General features: G+C 42.4%; 1 protein-coding gene across 3 annotated transcripts in view; it reads left to right on the plus strand.

The window, feature by feature from the left end:
• The window catches only part of CDH17 (cadherin 17), a 91,155-nt gene extending 72,462 nt beyond the window's left edge, over positions 1 to 18,693 (plus strand). For all 3 annotated transcript variants that reach the window (XM_031439328.2, XM_010976007.3, XM_031439327.2), the window contains 6 exons: positions 3,715 to 3,959; positions 7,109 to 7,239; positions 9,966 to 10,205; positions 15,447 to 15,563; positions 15,700 to 15,813; positions 17,778 to 18,693. In XM_031439328.2, coding sequence (XP_031295188.2) covers positions 3,715 to 3,959; positions 7,109 to 7,239; positions 9,966 to 10,205; positions 15,447 to 15,563; positions 15,700 to 15,813; positions 17,778 to 17,878 — 948 coding nt within the window. In that variant the 3' untranslated portion in view covers positions 17,879 to 18,693. The remainder of the gene's footprint in view (positions 1 to 3,714; positions 3,960 to 7,108; positions 7,240 to 9,965; positions 10,206 to 15,446; positions 15,564 to 15,699; positions 15,814 to 17,777) is intronic.
• Positions 18,694 to 20,912: the final 2,219 nt, after the last annotated feature.

Genomic DNA, 20,912 nt, shown 5'->3' on the forward strand with positions numbered 1-20,912 from the left:
GGAAGATTTTTTTGGCCTTCCCTGGCTCATCAGTGACTCTCCTGGGACCCCCTTTCTTGAAAATCAGGGGTTTGTTTTGGCTTTAATTTTTTTTTATGTGAATTTTGTCACTTCTCCCTCATGACTGGTCCTTTTAAATTCTCGGTACTTGACCTATTTTTAACCAGCCAGAATGTCATCCGGAAAAGTGATGTGCACATTTTCTCCCATCACGATGCTCGCCGAAAAGGTCACATATTCCCGTCTCAGCTCCTCTCCTTCAACACTTTATCTCTGCTTCCAGGCTGAACCTAAATCACAGGTTCGACCTTTCAAGCCATGGTGCACAGAAGAGAGACTGTGGCTTGAGTGTGTGTTTTCCACTTACTTGATGAGTAAGTCGCTCAAACAAGCCTGAGGTAATCCCACGAGGCCGCGAGGGTCCCTTGGCTTGGCTTTGCAGGCATATCCCTGTGTCATGAAAGACAGACATGTGCTTTGACACAACTTGACCTTGATTAAGCTCTGCTGCTTATCAGTTGCTAATTTGGTGTCTTCCACTTCTAATTTGTTCCCCCCCCCCGGGAAGAGTTGGTTCATTGTTTTTCCTGGCGTGAAAGTCAAGCACGCTGATCGATGGCTGGCTGGTCCTTCCATTCAGTGAGCACTTAAGCAGCACTGATGCCCTCTCCCACCCAGTCTCCCAGCCCAGGTCTCGATCGGTCCAAGCGCATCCCTCCCGTGGCTGCTCCCAGAGTTAACTTTCTAAAAGACAGCTCTGACCCTGTCAGTCTCGTGCTTACCGCCTCTCTCTGCTCATCGAGGATGAAGTCCCCGCTTCTTAGCCTGACGTGCACCGTCTTCTCCATCATTCCTCTCTACTCTCAGCCTCGCCTGTTCTGTTCTGGTAACACAGGCTGCTTCCCACTTGCACGTATGCTATCTCATTTCTTTAGGACTCACCTCTGGTGGCCACATGAAGGGATGGGGACTGAGGACCTGTCTGCTAGTGAGGACAGGTGTGCCTCCTCTGTCTGAGCACGTGGACCACCGGGCTGCCTGCCAGAGCCTGGGCGTGGCTGCACCCACAGGGAGCAGAGTGCTGGGTCCTTTGTAAGCACGGCAGGGTTGCTCTGGGGGTTGCTGCCTTCCTGCTCCGTCTACTAGGCTTTCTCAGTTTGACACCCCTGCCTTCATCCCCTGAGATGAGGAGTGGGTCCCTGGGATTAAGATGTTCGAACTCGCACACCCCTCCCCGCCACCCCTCAGGGGAGGAGCCCTATCAGACCACTTAGTCGTGACCAGGAGGTCATCATGGGGTCATGCCCTGCAGGCACTGGGTGCTTATCTCTGTGAAAAACCTCTCTTTTTACTTCTCAGCTGGCTTCCAAAATTTTGTATCCTGCATTTTGACTAACGTCAATTGATTCTTATTTTCTATCTCAAATGACCTTGAGTCTTCACACATAATTCTTCCTCTTTCATATGAGCAAACTTTCTATCGTACTTTCTTCTGAACTAGAAATTAGGTTGTGATGTGTGTGTTTGTGTGTGCCTGGAGGAGAGGGTTTCGAGAGAGTGGAGATTTTCTCCAGAATCTCTTTCCCCCTGGAGCCTGCAAGGCCTTCTCATCTGGATGTTTCCCAGTTTCCCACATGGGTACCGCGTGTCAGGGAAGGGATGAGACGGAAAGACGAATGTAACACAATTCCTCTTCTCAGCTCACAGTCCGTGAGGATCTAAAATAGATAACCACACAATTAGAATCCTGAGTTAAGTACTATGAGATTCCAGAGGACATGGAACTCGTCCATTTGGGGAAAGAAGAGTAGGGTTCAGAGAAGCCAACAGGGAGAGGACTGCATGGGCCCAACTTTTGACTGAAGGGGAGAATTTTTTCAGAAGTTGGGCAAGTGCAGGTGGAGCTAACACACCCAGGTGTCAGTTCTGCGTGAATGGATGCTGCCATTTCTGTTTAACTAGTGCGAAACTGATAGAAACTGACGTTAAAGAACCGGCAGCTCACCTGGAGACCCTGGGAGAGTGAGTCACACAGGACAGCTTCCAAAATCTCTCATGTGCCTCTTGGGCTTTGCTTTGGTGCCTCCATCTTTTCCAGTTAATGGGTACCTTTGAGACTCTGACAAAAGCTGTATATCCTCTCCCCAGAAAACATCTCACATATACACATAGGTTCTGTTAAACAACAACAATTCAGCAGCGTAGATTTGGGGATCAAATTGGCTTTAGTCGTGACTCGGACATCACCTCTTCTGGCAAACAGAAGGGAGCTCGGCTGAGCATAGAAAAGGAGAGGTTTCTAAAGGCAGAAGGGGGCGGAAAAAGGGAATTACTAGCAAAGAATGTGTTGTTTCAGGCAAGGGTGTCTTCCTAAGGGAAGCAAAAGGGCCTACTGGGCAGAGTACCTCAGTGCTGACCAGCTAATTCCAGGTTGATCTGGTACCTCTTGTTTCTTTTTTAACAATACAATATTTAGATTTTAGTTTTTAGGAGTTCCCTGATGCCTGGAAGCCCTTTATCCCAGTTAAGAAGCCCTGCCTTAGGGGCTCAGCGGGTCTCCAGGAGTAGGATTGTTGCCCCCCCCCCCCATAGAATTATGGATTCTGTCTTGACAGGAACCTTAGAAGAATATAAACCAATTGCTTGGATGGTATTTTTAAAAAACAGATTGCTTAAATGATATTTAAGACCTTTTATGCTAACCTGACATGTGTTCTTTAGGCCTATTCTTGAAAGCTTCCAGAGTTAGGAATTTGTGTTTTTTTGAAGCAGCTCTTTCTGTCTTGAAGCCCTAGCTTAAAGTCTTCTTCAGACTAAACCAAAATTGGTTTCTTGATTTTCATCCCTGGCCCTGTTCAGCATGACCTTGAACAAGAGCAGATGACCTATCTTTTGACTGGCTCTGCTAACCTCCCCCACCCTCCATGAGTTTAAAGTCTTTTATTTTGAGGTTTGAGTCCTGAGGTCCCTGGGAAATCATTATTCAGTGTGGAAATCTCTACATACACATTTCCCAGTGTCTTCTGAGAACTGTCTTGAGAAAATCAGTAAGTTTCTGCTGAGTGAAGGAATCACCCCAGGGTTAAATAAACTGGAGAAGTGCTGTATTGATCTCCTCTGCTAGGAGAGTGACAACACACATTAGCTTATTAAAAGCCCTGATAAGTCCTGCAGCAAAGACTTTTCTATGGCTCTCTTACTCTGAGAAGCAAGTTCTTGCTGACACTGGATTGAGAACTGCTGCTCTGTAAGAGAGATTTCTAAGGTGCATAGGGAATGAGTCTTTATTTTTTATTCTCATTTTTTATTAAAGTGTAGTCGATCTACAGTGTTTGTGTACAACAAGCGATTCAGTTATACATATACATACATACATATATATTTTTTCAGTTTCTTTTCCATTATGGCTCATTAAAAGATATAGAACATAATTCCCTGTGCTATATGGTAGGTCCTTGTTTATTTATTTTATATATAGTAATGTATAATCCCAAACTCTAATCTATCCCTCCCCTGCTTCCCGCCTGGCAACCACAGTTTGTTTGTCACAGTTTGCTATGTCTGAGTCTATTTCTGGCTTATAAATAATTTTATTTTTTTAGATTTCACATATAAGCAAGATCATATATTTGTTTTTCTCTGACTTATGGGAATGAATCTTTTAAGGGAGCTAATTATCACCCAATTAATTTTCCTTTTTTTTCCTCTCCACAGCCTCTTGATTTTGAAACAGTACACATCCACAACATTGTGTTCCAAGCAGAAAATCCTGAGCCTCTGGTGCCAGGTGTACAGTACAATGCCAGCTCTGCTGCCACATTCAGGCTAATTGTGACAGATGTGGATGAAGCTCCACAATTTTTGCAGCAAGTATTCCAAGCAAAAGTCAGTGAAAATGTGGCCAGAGACACTAAAGTGGGCAACGTGACTGCCAAGGATCCGGAAGGTCTGGACATAAGGTAGAGGACAGCAGGGCTGGACAGGCCTAGCTGTGCGCTGGGACCACGGCCAGTGGGGAGGAGGAAGGGCTGGGAGGGGCTGAGAAGCTGGCTTCACTCCAGGACTCTTCCCTGAGGGAGGAGCCAGCATCTGAAGCCACGTCCCAGTACACCTGGTGAACTGGCCGTGGTTCCAGCAGGTGCCAGTGCCCTGGGGGGCATCAGTGAGTACCCAGACTCAATCAAGTAGGAAGCAGGGCAGGTTCCACTCCAGCCCACCTACTGCAGCTCCCAGCTGAGGGCTGGTGAGTTCAGGAGGGGGAGTCCAGAGACTGGGCTGTCCAAAGCCAGGCCCCGTGTCTGGACCAGTGATGGGGGCCAGGGACTGGGGATGGGCCCCAGTCCCGAAGGCAGATTGGAGTTCTAGACAGAAGAATAAGGCAAAATTTGACGGGGCAGACGGGGCCGCCTGGCAGGGCGGAGGGAGTGTTCTCGATGGAGGGCGCATAGATTGCTCGGCGCCGCAAGGAGCAGGTCCAGGGTGACAAGACTCATTCCAGAGCTCACCGCTGGAGTGGCAAGTACGCAGGCTGAGGTAGTTGAACAAATGTAAATCTTTCCATCCTAGAAATTCTCAACCATTTTTTTGGTGCAATAGAACTCACCCAGATTTGCCTGAAAAATGCACAGTGATAATTAGTCTTCCCAAGATAGGCATGCATGTGTAGGTATCCATACCTGTATCTGTATCTATAACCTTTTTTTTTAATTAAAATTTTTGTTTTGGTGGAGGAGGTAATTAAATTTATCCATTTATTTATTACTTTTGGTGGAGGTACCGGGGATTGAACCCAAAACCTCGTGCATGCTAGGCATGCACTCTACCACTGAGTAATACCCTCCCCCCTGTATCTGTAATCTTTTCAAGATCACATAGTTAATAAGCACATAGCTAGGGCTTGAACCCAGATCCTTTGCTTCTATTGCAGAACACGGGCACTCCTGTCCATGGCATGACAGATATTTCAGCATGACTTAAAACCCACATGTGGTTATGAATGACCAATCCTTTAGGGTCTCTGAACGTTTGATGGGAGTCTTGCCTCCCACTGAGCAATCAGTTAGGCACTTGGAATCGGTCCCAAGACCTTTTTCTGATTGTCTGTCGGAGTAAAGTTCCCACCTGCTGTTTTCCTCCCCAAGCACTTGTCAGCTTCCATAAAGACAAACATGAGAGAGGAAAGAACAGTTGGGTTATACTGTGTGGTTAGTGTAAAGATACATCAGAGTCACAGATTATGATAGGGCACAAAATGTTACTAATTTTACAACCATCTACTGCTTAACAGATGCTTCTGTCTCCCTCATGAGAATGTAATTAAAAAAATCATTAGTCAAAGACAAGTGAATATAAATTTGAGTCTATGAGGGGGGAAAACAAAGGCATTTATATCCAGGACAAGATATAATGGATGTACTATTAAGTTAAAATCAGGCAGATGAGGAAGAAGACTGAGAAGGGGGGTGTCCTGTAAGAGACAAATAAAAAAAGTACTTCATGAATGAGGAATAATCAATAATTCAGATGCTAGTAGTAAGTCAGTTGAGAACTAAGGATGACTCCACAGTTTTTGGCTGGAGCAATTTAATTCTTCTCTTTCTTCCGGCTCCACAAACTTAGAATCTGTTGACACCCAATGGATCTTAATACAATCTATCAGCAAATATTGGAGATTCTTTCATTGAAATATATCCAGAATCTACCTGCTTCTCATCACTTCTGCAGTGGTCCAGGCCACCATTATCATCTCCTCCACCCCACCCTGAGTCCATACACTGCAATCAGAGGGTGGGTCTTTAAAAAGTAAATCAGATCATATGACTCCTCTGCGAACCCTCCAAAGGGTTTCCATTTCACTCAGAAATCCCAAGAACATAGGAATTTTTTAATTCATCACCTATACACACAGCCTAACACAGTGCTTGGCATATAGAATATTCTAACACTGGGAAAAAATTAATTTGAACTAACACATAATTTTTCAGTCATTCTCCTGGACATGTAGGTTGTTTTGTCTTTTTATTATAGAACATGTTTTGAATGTATGCATAAAATTCTTTTTTAAACTTCTATTATTGTTTTTTTATTTGGAGAAAATTTCCAGAGGTGGGATTCTTTGATCTGAAAATGTAGACATCCTTATGGCTGTGATGTGTTGTTTCCAAAAGGCTGTAGCAATTGGTTTCCCTGTGGTTCTAGTCTTGTCTGTCTCAGATTCATCTTTCACACACCTACCAATGAGTTCCATTGAAAACAGATGAGGTCACCTTCCTGCTTAACACCATTCCCTGGCTGCCCATTGCTTCCCACGATCCAGCTCTTTCCAATCTCTCTGGCTTCATCTGTTGCCATCCACCGTGTCCAGTTTTTGTCCCACCATTGCGGGAATGCCTGACCCCCCCACACCCTTGGCCTCTCTGCTTTAGTTCATGCCATTCCTTCTGCGCAAAGTATCCTCCTTTTTCTTGCTTTAGTTAGCATCTGCTCTTTCAGAAAGGCTTCTCTGGTCCCATAAACGTATCTGGGACTCCACACGGCCCCTTCCACTGTATTCATCGCATTTTATTGAAATTATCTGTCTCCGTGTCTGTCTTCTCCAGTGGCCTAAGAACGCCTTTTGTAACCTCCTCTCTTGGCCCACAGCCTAACGTGGCTAAGCCCCCGGTAGCTGTCTGTTGAATGAGGAATTCACTGTGACCCGAGCAGCCTCTGAATCCGTCCCTTCACACAACATTTCCACCAATGGGTGTTCGGGTTTTCTTAGAGGAGGCGGTTTGCTAATCTGGTCTAAAGATACTTCCAGGTTGTTTTAATTGAAATTCTTTGATTGCCAGAAAAGTTTAACCTTTTTCCATCAGAGTTTGTAACTCTACCTTTTCTATTAAAATAAATACATCAACCACTTTGTAAGGATGAACAAATCCTCTTTTTGAAGGCAGCTGGTATACAAATAAAACATTAATAATATTAGGTCATGCTCCTTTAAATATGTTGTGAATAATATGCAAGGGAGAGCGCTGATATAATAGCACAGTGGTGCATAAACTGTCTTCACACTTTCACGCACAGTAATGTGAGCTTTCTTTTGCTCTTTTCTCTTTATAAAAAGTTATTCACTGAGAGGCGACAAGAGGGGTTGGCTTAAAATCGACCCTGTCACCGGTGAGATCTTCAGCGTGGCTCCGCTGGACAGGGAAGCTGAAAGTCTGTATCAGGTTCAAGTGGTGGCAACGGAAGTAGGTGAGTCCAAATAAATAAATGAATAAATAAAAGGTAACGTAAATTACTAGAGGATGTATGAATAGAAATGGGAGGGATGGTGAGGGGAGGAAGGCACAGCTACAGAAACAACAAAAAGATCGTGGTTTCCAGGGGTTTGGGGAGAGGGAGGGAGGGAGGAATGAATAGATGGAGCACAAGGGACTTTTAGGGCAATGAAATGATTCTGTGTGATACTGTAGTGGTGGCTGCATGCCATTATGCGTTTGTCAAAGCCCATAGAATGTACAACGACAGGAGTGAACCCTCATGTGAACTGTGGACTTTGGCTGATAATCATGTGTCCATGTTGGTTCATCGATTGTACCAAACATGCCACACTGATGAGGGGTGTTGAGGGTAGGGGAGTATCTATGTGTGGAGGGCTGTGTGCAAACTCTCTGTGTTTTCTGCTCAGTTCTGCTGTGAACCTGAAACTGCTCTAAAAAAATAAAGCCTATTAATTTAAAAAAAAACTATTAGGGGATGTATAAACAGAAATGGGAGGGAAGGTGAGGTGGGTGGGAAACTCCACTGGGTCAAACTGTCAGAATATCGTATAATAGAAGGACGAGAAGGGTACCAAAGTGGAGGCACGTACGTGCTCACGCCTTCCTAGTTTTGTTCACGATGTGAACCCCGTGTCCCTCTGCAGGGCTCTTCCGGGCAGGGCTGCTCTGGGGGCTGACTAGGCTTCTGGGCTGCTCTTCGTTCTGTCATCTCCTGTAGGGGTTACGGCTTCTAGAAGGTTCCCGTGTCCCTGCTGAACTACCTCCTTTCCTCCACAGTGGCTGTGGGTCTCTCCTGGGGGCGGAGTCAAACCACTGCCCTGCTGACCCAGACCATCACTTGTTCCTCCAGCCTTAAGTTGCAGTGACTGAGATCTCGTCCTTTTGAAACAGAAAATGTCTGATGCAATGTTGTCAACATTACACGCGCCTGAATCACCCAGGAGCTTGTTCAGTGCAGATCTGGGGAGTTCACCCTGCACATTCTGATTCAGTAGATTTGGGGGGCCCTGGGTATCTGTTTTGATGAAGTAGGGTGAACTTTTGAAAGGAAGGACTTATTGTATAGATAAGCCAAGGATGTTGGACCCGCCCCTATATAATCTCTAAAAATAAACTCAGGAATATTGTGCTGGAATAAGGCTTGAGATGAAAACATTGAGTTTCTTTGCATTTAAATAGAACTTTCTAACTTACAACCAGGATTCTGTTGATCCTATGCTGGTCAGAGCCTCTAGTGTGACAGTAAATCTATCTGCCTCGCTGACCAAAAAGTGAGAACTGAACAAATTATGACTAAATACAGTTTAGACAAAAAAAAGAGAAAACTTTCAAAATGTGAATCCCAGGGTTGGGAACTGGACATTCCAATGGGTGGGAATCACAAAAAATGGTCTCTGTGTATGAAAAGATGAAGACAGACAGGGGTTGGGGGTGGGTATAGCCCAGTGGTAGAGTGCCTGCTTGGCATGCACGAGGTCCTGGGTTCATTCCCTAGTGCCTCCGTTAAAGGGGGAAAAAAAAGATGAAGAAAAACAAAAGCACTGCAGTCAAGTTAAAGCCATGAGGGTAGAAATGCCGGCATGTTGTGTCGAATTCGGAGCAGCCGTGTGTGAGCGGATGGGGCGGGTCAGGCACCAGCTCTCTCCATTGCTTTTAGTTAAGTACCTTCCACTGTCACACTCTGTACATTCCACTCACTCTTGATTTAGAAGCTCCCGATTGAATCAGCAGGAAGTTTCTGGCTGAGCCTTTGTGCTGTGCGTTCCGCGACAACGTGCCATGGGGTCAGCGCTGTGCTTTGGATGTGTCGTAATAGCCTCTCACATTTTAGCAGTTTTGTCAGTCAAAACCAGGGTTCAAGACCCTACTCTGTTTGCAGCTGCTGGCCCTGAAAGGATGCACGTAGACGAAATGACTTCTAGAGCACATGGGCGCTTCCTCCCCCTTTGATTAAGTGTAGCCAGAGACATAGAAGACATTGGACAAGAAAAGCAGGCAAATAGGCTTTATTGGAGCTGACGCAGGTCAGAGTCAGAAATTGTAGAAGCAGCGTCTGTGATGACATCAGGGCGGATGAGAGCAGTCGGTGTTCACGTTGTGCTGACAGCCCCGTTCTAAGCACTTGCCTTTCCTATATCCGTGTGGGGCTGGTACTCTTACTGACCATATTTGTTGGAGAAACCAAGGCACTGAGAAGTTAAGTTGCACAGCTAAGAGTCCTAATTTTTCACCACTACACCACAGCAAATAATGTTTGTGCTTTTCTTCACCATTTTCTAAGAATGCTACTCATCGCGTCTTCATAAAGCCACATGTTTTACAGCTGAAAAAATGAGGCTTAGAAAACTTAACGAACATGCGTAAGTCAGTGTTGAGGAGCAGTTTAAAGGTGTGGACTTGAGAGTCAGACCTCCTGGGTCGGAAGCCTCTCTTACTGTGTGACCTTGGGCAAGTCATACAACTTCTCTGAGCCTCAGTCTTCTCACCTGTCAATATACATCAGAGTTATTTTGAAGTGATGTATGTAACATATTAGCCCATTATTCTTAGTGATTATCATTATCAAGACTTTTAAACCAGAAAACGAAACTAGATCTGAATTGTAGTTTTTTTTTTTTTAAAGAAAAGGAAATATCCTTTTTTATTAAGAGGAGAATGAGAGAGCTGATACCATGTTTCAATGACTCAATTCCTCAGGTGGATCCTCCTTGAGCTCCACCGCACAGTTCCACCTGACGCTGATGGATGTGAACGACAGCCCCCCGCGGCTGGTCAAGGAGTACACAGGCTTGTTCTTCTGCCATCCCCCCAAAGCGCCCGGGAGTCTCATTTTTGAGGTCACAGATGATGATCAGCAGTCATTTCTGGGTCCACGCTTTAGATTTGCCCTTGGCAGTGAAAGCTTACAAAGCGACTGGGAAGTTTCCGGAATCAATGGTGAGTTGTCAAAAATACATCAAGAAAAACACTGATGGGTGATGAAATGGGTTTTTATCTGCCTTGGTGTGCGGGCAGCCCTCAGCACAGCGCTTTCTTCCATGCTCCAGGAAGGAAGTTCATGCTGCGGAAACTTGCACAGGGAAGCTCTCAAAAGGGCTGAGAGCCCCGGGGTTTGGAAGAGGGAAAGATTGTCAACACACAGCAAGCATCCCACCTTAGTGCAGATGAAGAGTTGGATAATCAGAGCAGCATTTGCAAAATTTCCAATGGCAGCTGAGAAACAGGTTTCATGATGATTTTTAAAAACAGCTTTATTGAAATATAATTGACATACGGTTAACAGCACATATTTAAAGCGGACAATTTCATAAAAATTGATATATGTACACACCACTGGCGCCATCAGCACAATCAGGAACATCCCACCACCCTCTAAGGTGTATCCATGTGCTGTTACAGGCCTTAATTTTTCACCCCACCCCCAAGGAACCACTGATCTGCTTCCTGTCACTATAGATTAATATGCATTTTCAGGAATTTTATCTAAATAATATAATGCAGTGTGTACTCTTTTTTGTCTGGCTCATTTCACTTAGTATACTAATTTGGGGATTTCACCATGTTTTTGCCTACGTTAACACTTCACTCCTTTTTATTGTAGAGTGGAATTCCGTTGGATGGCTATCTCACGATTTGTTATCCATTCACTTATTGAGTATTACTCAGGGTGCTTCCAGTTTTTGCTATTTCAAATAAACCTTCTGTGCACATTTGTGAACAAGGGCCTTGTAGGAGCGTACGCTTTCATTTTTCTTGGTTAAATACCTAGAAGTGTAATGGCTGGTCATACGGTAGCCGTACAGTCAAAAATTTTTTTTTCATTTTTCATTTTATTAGAATTGTTACAGTTTGACTGCACATATGCAATATATTGCATGTAAATACATATACACAATAGACTGCCATATTTTTAAAGTTTATATATATGTACTGTTCATTGTTTCTAAGAACGTTTAGAGCTTTAGCTTTTTGAACTTGCCTAGTTATCAAAGGAATAAAGCCAACCACAAAATAAGAATTAATTCAAAAAGATACATACACCCTGCTATTAACAGCAACATTACTTATAACTGCCAAGATATGGAAGCATCCTAAGTGCACATCAATAGATGAGTGGATAAAGCAGATGCGGCTTATATATGTAATGGAATACAACTCACCCTTAAGAAGGATATTTTGCCATTTGTGGCCCTTCATTCACTTTTTTTTTTCACTTCAAAAGCCAGAATTTTATAACTGGCATAAACATTTCCATTACATCAAAAACAACAAAATACCTAGAAATAGACTTAACCAAGGAGATTACCTTGTATGGTCAAATTTTTAAGAAAATGTCAAATGGCTTCCCAAGCACCTGTAACAGTCTACATTCCCTCCAGTGAATGAGGGTTCTGGTTACTCAGCATCTTCCCAGGGCTCGCTGTGCTCAGTCTTTGCAGTTTTAGCCACTGTAGTGGGAGGGAAGTATTTCATTATGGTTTAATTTATATTTCTCTAATGACAAATGATGTTGAACATTTTTTCATGTGCTTATTTGCCATCCATGTATCTTCACGGGTGAACTGTCTGGTCAAATATTGTGCCCATTTAAAAAGTTTGGCTGTTTGGCTTCTGTGTTGAGTCATAAGCATCCTTTATACAGTCTAGACACAAGTTCTTTGTCAGATTCATGTTTACAAATATTTTCTCCCAGGCCAGTGGCTTACTTCTTCATTTTGTAACAGTGTCTTTTGAAGAGTCAATTAACATTTTTTGATGACATCTGATTTATTGATTTTTTATTCTTCTATAATCTCTGACTTTTGTGTGTATTAAGACATTTTTGCAAAATCCAAGGTCACTAAAATTTTCTTATTTTTTCCCCAGAGGTTATATAGCTTTAGCTTTTATATTTAGCTCTATGAACCATTTCAAGTTAATTTTTTGTACATGCACGGTAAAGGTCAGGGTTCATTGGTTTTAGTGTGGCTATCTAGTTGTTTAAACACTATTTATTGAAAATATCCTTTTCACATTGAATTATCTTGGCAGCTTTGTCAAAAATCAAGTCACCACACATATTTGGATCTATTACTGGACTTTCTTTTCTTTTCTTTTTTACTTTTTATTTATTTCTTTTCTTTTTTATTTTTTGAGGGGGAGGTAATTAGACATTTATTTATTTATTAAATGAAAGCACTGGGGATTGAACCCAGGACCTTGTGCATGCTAAGCATGTGCTCTACCACTGAGTCATACCTTTCCCCTCTCTGGATTTTCTTTTTTGTCTCACTGATCTCTTTGTCATTGTAGCAGTACTACAGTGTTTTGATCACTGCAGCTCTACAATATGACTTGAAGTCAGGTAGTGTAAATTTCCCCACTTTGTTCTTTTTCAAGATTCTTCAATCTATTCTAGGTCTTTTGCATTTCTATATAACTTACAGAATTAAACTTGTCCATTTCTACCCAAAAAGCTTATGCAGATTATGATTGAGATTGTGTGACTCTATAGCTGAATTTGGGGGAGAACTGACATCTTAGTAAAATTGAGTTTTCTAACCCATGAATATGACATATGTCTCCACTTATTTAGGTTTTCCTTAATTTCTCTGAGCAATGTGTTTTAGTTCTTGTAGAATTTCCCCTAAGCATTTCATTTTTAGGCTACTTTAAATATTTAAAATTTTTAATTTTGAAGTAATTGCAGGCTATAGAACTGTAATTGATGATTTTTGTGTGTTGATCTTGTATCCTGTAACTTTGGTGACCTCATAAGTTCTCTCTTCCTTTCTAACGTATTCATAGCTTTTCTACATAGACAATTATGTTTGTTGTCTGTGAATAATAACAGTTTTATTTCCTTTCCAATCTGGATGGCTTTTATATCTTTAGCTTGCTTTATTACTGACTAAAACCTTCGGGATAATGTTGAATAAAGGTAGTGAGAGCAGAAACACCTTGGCTTGTTCCTGATCTTAGAGAGAAGGCAGTTAAGTCTTTCACCATTAAGTATAAATTAGCTGCAGGTTTTTTGTAGACACCCTTTAACAGACTGAGGATTTATCTTCTATCCCTAACTTGCTGGGAGGCTTTTTTGTTTTTTAAGTTAGGAAGTGATGCTAAAATTTTCAAGTGCTTTTTCTGCATCTGTTGAGAGATGATTGTATGATTGATTGGGGTTTTTTGGTTGTTTTGTTTTGTCTGTTAATTGGTGAAGTATGCATCTATTAACTTTTAGATCTTAAAATCAGTCTTCTCTTTCTGGGATAAAGCCTACTTTGTGGTGAAATATTAGCATTTTTATGTATGGTTGGATTTGATTTGCTAAAATTTTAAGAATATTACTATCTATATTCATAAGGGATATTGCTCTGTATTTTTCTTTTCTCATCTTTGTCTGATTTTGGTATCAGAGTAGTTCTGGCCTCCTAGAATGAGTTTAGGAAGTGTTGTTTTTTATTTCTTCCTTAAATTTTGATAGAATTCACCAGTGAAGCCATCTGAGCCAAAGTTTTCTTTGCAGGAAGCCCTAACTACAAATCCAGTTGTTTTAACAGATACACGGCTATTCAAGTTACAGATTTCTTTTTGACTGAGTTTGTTAGTTTTGTCTTTCAAATAATTTGTCTACTTCATTTGATTTGTCTAAGTTACTGGCACAAAATTATTTGTAATATTATTTTATTATTCTCTCAATATCTGCAGAATATGTAGTGATATCACCTCAAATTTTGCCTCTTTTTTAAATTGTTGTTCTGATCAATCTGGCTAGAGGTTATTAATTTTATTGATATATTCTCAAAGAACCAGCTTTTGGTTCCATTCATTTTTCTCTACTTTTTTTTTGTTTGTTTTGTATTTTATTGCTTGGGTCTTTATTATTTCCTTTTTCTTCCTATGTTGTACCTAATTTGTTCTTCTTGTTTTATTTTTGTTAAGGTAGGAGCTGAGGCAATTGAGAACTTTTCCTTTGTTAGCATAGGCATTTGGTGCTATAAATTTGTCTTCATTCAGTTCTATGAGTGATTTAGAAATGTGCTATGGGGGTTTCCCACATCTTCCTGGTTACCAATTTCTAATTTAATTCCATACTGACCAGAAAACATTTGACTGGAATCCTGTTAAATATATTGAGACTCTTTTCTTTCAGTACGTTAAAGATCTCTCTCCACTGTGTTCTGGATTGTATTGTTTCTTCTTTGTTCCCTTGAATGTAATGTGCCTTTTTTTCTCTGGATGACTAAGATTTTCTTTTTCACCAGCTTTAAGCAATTTGATTATGTACCTTGGTGTAGTTTTGTTCTTTTTTCTTCTTGAGATTTGCCAATCTTCCTAGATCTGAGGATTTAGAGTTTTCATCAAATCTGGAAAAAAATTAGCAATTATTATTTTAACTTTCTTTTTCTCTTTCTAATTCTCTGTGTTTGAGGGAACTTTATGAAATCAACTGTATTTAATTTTTTTTATTGAAGTATAGTCAGCTACAATGTGTCAATTTCTGGTGTACAGTGTGATGTTTCAATCATACCTGTAATTGTTTTCATATTCTTTTTCATTATAAATTACTATGTTGAATATAGTTCCCTGTGCTATGCAGAAGAAATTTGTTTTTTATCTATTTTTATGTAGTAGTTGATATTTGCAAATATAAAACTCCCAATTTACCCTTCCCACCCAATTTCTCCCTGGAAACATAAGTTTGTTTATTACGTTTGTGAGTCTGTTTCTGTTTTGTAGATAAGTTCATTAGTGTCTTTTTTTTCTGTCTCTCTCTCTCTCTTTTTTTTAGATTCCACATATGAGTGGTGTCGTATGGTATTTTTCTTTCTCTTTCTGGCTTACTTCACTTAGAGTAATGATCTCCAGATCCATCCATGTTGCTGCAACTGGCATTAGTTTATTCTTTTTTATGGCTGAGTAGTATTCCATTGTATAAATACACCACAACTTCTTTATCTTGTATTTCGTATTAATTTTTACAGAGAATTCATGAATTGAGAACTTGAAGGATGCTTTAGCATCCTTTTTGACCTTATGGAGGGTACTTTTGGAGTGGTGTTATTCTGGGTAGTTTAACTCATATCTAACCATTTTCCAGTCAACTTTAGTATATAATGCAGAGATGAGCTTTATCCCTGCTCATCCAGGGGTCTGCAGTTGTGTTTTCTTGTCATTCACTTCCCCCTGTTCTGGCAGGAACTCATGCCCGCCTCTCCACCAAGCACACGAACTTTGAGGAAAGAGTTTACTACATCCCAATCCGCATCAGTGATAGTGGTCGGCCGCCCTTGGAAGGGACTGTGTCTTTACCAGGTAGGCATTTTGCTGCAGGCAACTTAGGATCATGTCTGTCAGTATGAGTAGTTTGCGAGAATTCTTGTCTTTGATATGAAATTCTGCACCTGTTGACTTGAAAATTTATTTTACCAAATGTTGTTCTGTTTTTCAGTGACTTTCTGCAAATGTGTGGAAGAAACATGTTTCAAGCCAGCAGGTCACCTGCCTGGGATACCCCCTGTGGGCCTGGCAGTTGGCATACTTCTTACTACCTTTTTGGTCATCGGTGAGTATAAATTCTCAGATTTAAGGATTTCTGTCTTGGGTCTCAGACGCATGAGCTCAAGGTCTGTCTTCCCCGGCTGGGCTGGCGGCTGCTCAGATGGCAACGCAGGCAGGAGTTAAGAATGCAGCTCAGCAGTAAACTGTGTCACACCTTCCTGGCTGGGAGACACTGCTTTAGTACCACCCTCGACCTATGACTGCCTTGTTGTTTAGTTTGGGAAATACAATAAAAGAGGCTTTAAAGCATAAATTGTTTTACTTTATGCTTAGTTACCAAGCTTTCCGGCTGAAGGAGAAGGACATGCAGTGGCTGTGCCTCTGCTGTGTGCCTGACGGGGCCACAGGGGTGGACCTGCCCAGATCCGACACTCACAGAGCTTGCGGTCCGGTGGCCGTCGCAGGGATAGGCAGGAGCTGGCCTTCGGGGGGCGTGCCGGGGTGCCTGGGAAGCTGCACAACTTTCCTGTGTTTTCCACAGCTTATGACTGTGGACCCTGATTCTTTATTAACTCAGAATAACTCCACTGTATCACAGGCCCCACTCTGCCTTGGCCCCTGGCCTGGCTTGACAGCAGACTTCCCTGTCTGCTCTTCCATGAACAGCTCAGAGCCTACGATAGTCATTACCCTCTTTTGACTGGTGTCCTCGCCACAAGTTAAGTATGAGGAGTAGATACTTCATCAATTTCTGCGCACCTGGGTGAAGAGGTTGGCACTGTTTCACAGCCTTTCTCTTTTAAGAGGAAGGACTGGGATTATTCTAAGTATTCTTAACTGTTCTCTTGACATCTGGGCTTTTCTGCAGCCATCCAGTCTACCACATTGGGCTCTGATTCTCAGCTCTAAAAGGGATCTCATTTCCTTAGACCCTCCTGTCCGAATTCATTATTATGACATAGAAGGGCCTGTGACATGACCATTGCCCATCCTAACATGTGCGTGGTGAGCATCACTTCTCCCCGAGGACCACAGCGTGGTGCACACCTTTCATACTCATTGAGCTGACCCTGGGGGTCTACTCACTCGCCAAGCTCCCCTCCACCTCTGTGCCTTTCCTTACTCTTTGTCCTCCCATCTTGAAAGGATTTTTGAGTTTATATGCCAAATAGCAGATTTCCAACATGACTATTTAATCTCATAATTTTACTCCAGGCTAAAGATTGGATGAGTTATGTGATCTCAAAATAGAAGTAATAGGATCTTACAGTTTTATGTCCTGACTTTTTTCAATAACATTGGGATTATTGCAAGATTCTTAATGGGCCTCTGAGCATCCAGTCTTTCCTGCCATGATTCCTCCTGTAAACTTACTGCCAGGTTAATTTCCTTACAACAACTTCCTTTTCCATATAGGTCTCTGATTTATAGTTCACACATTCAGTGCTAAACTGCATAATGTAATTTTGTAGGAGGTCAGAGATGGGAGAAACCAGAGAAGGTAGGTAGTCTGCCTGAGCTGGAGCCAGGAGGAAGGTGCCAAAGAAAGTAAGATGCTTGGTGTGGACGCATGAAAGTAGGCTTTAGGTTGGTGAACAGGTCCGAGGACAGGCTTCCGGTTGTTCTCGTTGGGCTGTTTCCTCTAGGGAAGGGGAGGCCTGGAATCAGCATTGACCGAGTGTGTCCGCAGTTCAGGAGCTCAGCCAGGAGCCCGTGCATTTAGTCTTCGGAGCAGCACAGGCATTGGATGCTAAATTCCTTGACAGAGACCCAGCCATAGTGCCCAGCTTAGATAGGACCTGGGGCTTGATACACACTTACTGACAAGAAATGTGATAAGTTACTTATTCAAGAAAGCCCATGCCTAGAGTCCCTTATTCACCAGGACAACGAAACTTTGTTGAGCCACAAACAAAAATGAAATTATATGAGTCATTTTTTCCACCCAGGGTGCCACTTTATAAATGAATGTAACAGTACGTACTATTTTCAGATTCCATCTATTTGACTCTGAGTTTTCTCTTTTAGGTATAATTTTAGCAGTTGTGTTTATCCGGATGAAGAGGAATAAAGGCCAGAATAATGCTGGAAGTGCTCGGGCATCTGAAGTCAAACCTCTGAGAAGCTGAATGTGAAAAGGAATGTTTGAGTTTATGCATAAAGTGCTATTTCAGTAACACAACCATTTAATGCCATAATTTTACATTTTGTCCAACATGTGCACTCTAATTTTTTACAGATATGCCCTCCTGCCCTTTAATATTTTATTACCGTTAGATAGTTCATATGCTGTAGACAGGAGAGACATTTTCCATTTCCTCATAACACTTCCCCCCTCTGCAAAAGCCTTAATGATTTATCCCAAAACAAAAATGTGTGTGTGTTTTCCCTCTTACGGAAAGGCGGGCTGATGAAATTCTCTGTTCATTTTTGGTTCCTCAAGGAGGTTTATCAGTCATCCACCAGAGAACTTCCTGGATTCCATTTGTGGTTTTTCTGATTCCATCTTATGTCTCCTTCCTCCCCGTCTCCTTTGGCATTTCACTGATTTTAACATTTGTGGGAGAAAAGAACAAAGTGCAGGCTTAGGGAAAAATGAAAGCACAGACGTCCCTTAGTTTGAACAGAAGCTCTTGGGTGTTCCCAGCCGTCCTTAGCCCTGCGTGGCTTACGGTGCCTTCCGTTGGAGGAGCTGCCACTTGGGAGGAGCGCGCGCCCAGCCCGGGCCGCGCGGGGGCCTGCCTCACGCAGCCCGGCGCAGAGAGCAGCCGCGGGCCACGGCCGCTCACCGCCTGCACGCCCACCCGCTGCGCTCGTGGGCCTTCTGGGTACGCTGACCACGCGGTGGTCCCTGCATATCTAATGTGGAGGGAAATAAAGAGGCATGAAAGAAGGAGTGAAGGAAATCAAGAATAAACACTGACTGTGATTTTGTTTCTTGGATCTTTTGTTTCTTTGGCCCTGCTTCCTGGTTCTGTGCGTGTGCTGCGGGAAGGACTAGGTAACAGTGGTTGCCTATCGTTTACCAAAATTGCCTCCGGAGTAGAATTAACCCATAAAGAGGGGGCACATTGAAATACAGCTTCACAGCTCTTGTGACTGTGGATTGGGACGTTTGAGGCAGATACATTAAGAATGTATACATTAAAAAAAAGTATACATTTTAAGGGAGGACGGTATAGCTCAGTGGTGGAGCGCGTGGTTACCATCTACCACATCCTGAGCTCAATCCCCAGTACCTCCATTAAAAAAACAAATAACCCTAATTACTCCCCTCCCCCCCGAAAAAAAACACAACCAACCAAACAACCAAAGAATTTATATATTTTAAATAAGAAAATGTGGGAGACTTGGAAGCATTTCTAGGCCCTGGAGCTGTGGTCTGGCTCCTGATTTGAGCCTTGAAAGTATTCAACATTACACAGCTGCTCAGAATTTTCAAGAATTTCTGGGGAAAAAACCTCGTATCTGAAAAAGTGTGCCTACAGTGACGGCTAAAGCAGGCCTTGGAGTTCTGTTTTTCATAAATAACCCTCTTTGTGGGCTTCTATTATATCTTTTAAAGGCATAAAAGTAAAACAAGAGGAAGTATCTAAACTCTATTTTCAAGACCTCAGTACTACTGTCTTGTGTTAGGTTATCCTGTGCTTCAGGGTCTATGGAGCTCTTTTACCTGCTTTTTCCACATGAGGCTCACTGGAAGTCTCGTGGGTGAGGCGCCCTCTCATCTCACCTTACATTGAAAGACAAAACAAAGGAAAACAAAAATCCAAGAGCACCAAAAGCAAATTTACTGCGCAAATTACACACTCCAACCCAAGGAACAGTCTGACTTTCTCAACAGCTTCTATAGTTATTTCATCTGTGTGTTTTTGACTAAGAGTGACTGTGACAGGACATTTAGATCACTTAAAATTGCAGCATCACTGGCCCTGCTTATTTTCCAGAAATCACTTTATCATTCCAGAAAGACTGAGGCAGAACTGAGGGAGGTCTGCTCCGGTGGCTCAGGGATCCCTCCTGCCTCAATTCCGTGTGGTCCTCTCTGGATCAGCTTGTACCACCTGATAGTAGACCGGTCACACAACCTTCTCATCTGAAATCACTGATTAGTATCTGCTTCTTGTTCTGCAATGTTAGCCACTATATATAAAAATAAATTAAAAAAAATTTCTTCTGCATAGCACAGGGAACTATATTCAACATCTTGTAATAATAACCTTTAATGAAAAAGAATATGAAAACAAATATATGTTTGTATATGCATGACTGGGACACTGTGCTGTACACCAGACACTGACACATTGTAACTGACTGCACTTCAATAAAAAATAAAAACAAAAAAATTGAGAGACCGAACACACACACACACACACACACACCCAAAACCTTCTCTTCCTTCCACGACCAGATCCTACCCATTCTTAAAGTCTTTAATATCAATTTAATTACTGGTCCCTTTGGGCAGCCTTCTCTTATTTCCTTCCTACAGCTCACTAGATGAGGCCACTACCTCATCTCAACTTCTGCACTGCGGCGAGGAGAATCCCAGGATCTAGACCCTCTTCTGGTAAGAGTGGTCCCGTTTTCCCTGGAAAACATCCCCCCACCCCTTCCCCAGCTCCCCAACACCTCGCCTGTATAGTTTGAGTAGAGTCAACTTGCTATTTTTCCCCATCTCCCCAGCACTTTCTCTCAGCGAGACTCACTTTTGAATTTTGCTGAAACTCTTAGAAAATGTCTCTCTTTAAGTGGAATTTGCTAAGCTAGTAGAAAATAAGCTTAGAGCATTCTGCTCACCACAAGAGGTAAGCCTACCCCAGAACAGAGACCACAGAGGATTAAGAGATGAGAGGAGGAGATGTTGAAGATGTTGAGTACCTGGATCCAGCTGTGTCTGAAGACAGCCTTGGCCTGGACTTTCCTATCCTGTGAGTCAGCACATTCCTTTTTTAACTTAAAGCTCCGTGGATTTCTACCCCTGCAATCAAAAGAGTGATATTTGTACCTTGCTTGTGGACCTCATGTTCTAAATGAGAGCCCATTTGATCTCCCCAAGTAGTCTGGGGCTCCTCAGCATACTTTCAATGTCTCTGTGACGAGTCTGGGCTCAAAGTGCTCCTCTGTAAGTTTCTGAAGAATGAATACAAGAGATGGCTGACT

This window comes from Camelus dromedarius, chromosome 20 (genome assembly GCF_036321535.1).
Source record: "Camelus dromedarius isolate mCamDro1 chromosome 20, mCamDro1.pat, whole genome shotgun sequence".
NCBI lineage: Eukaryota > Metazoa > Chordata > Mammalia > Artiodactyla > Camelidae > Camelus > Camelus dromedarius.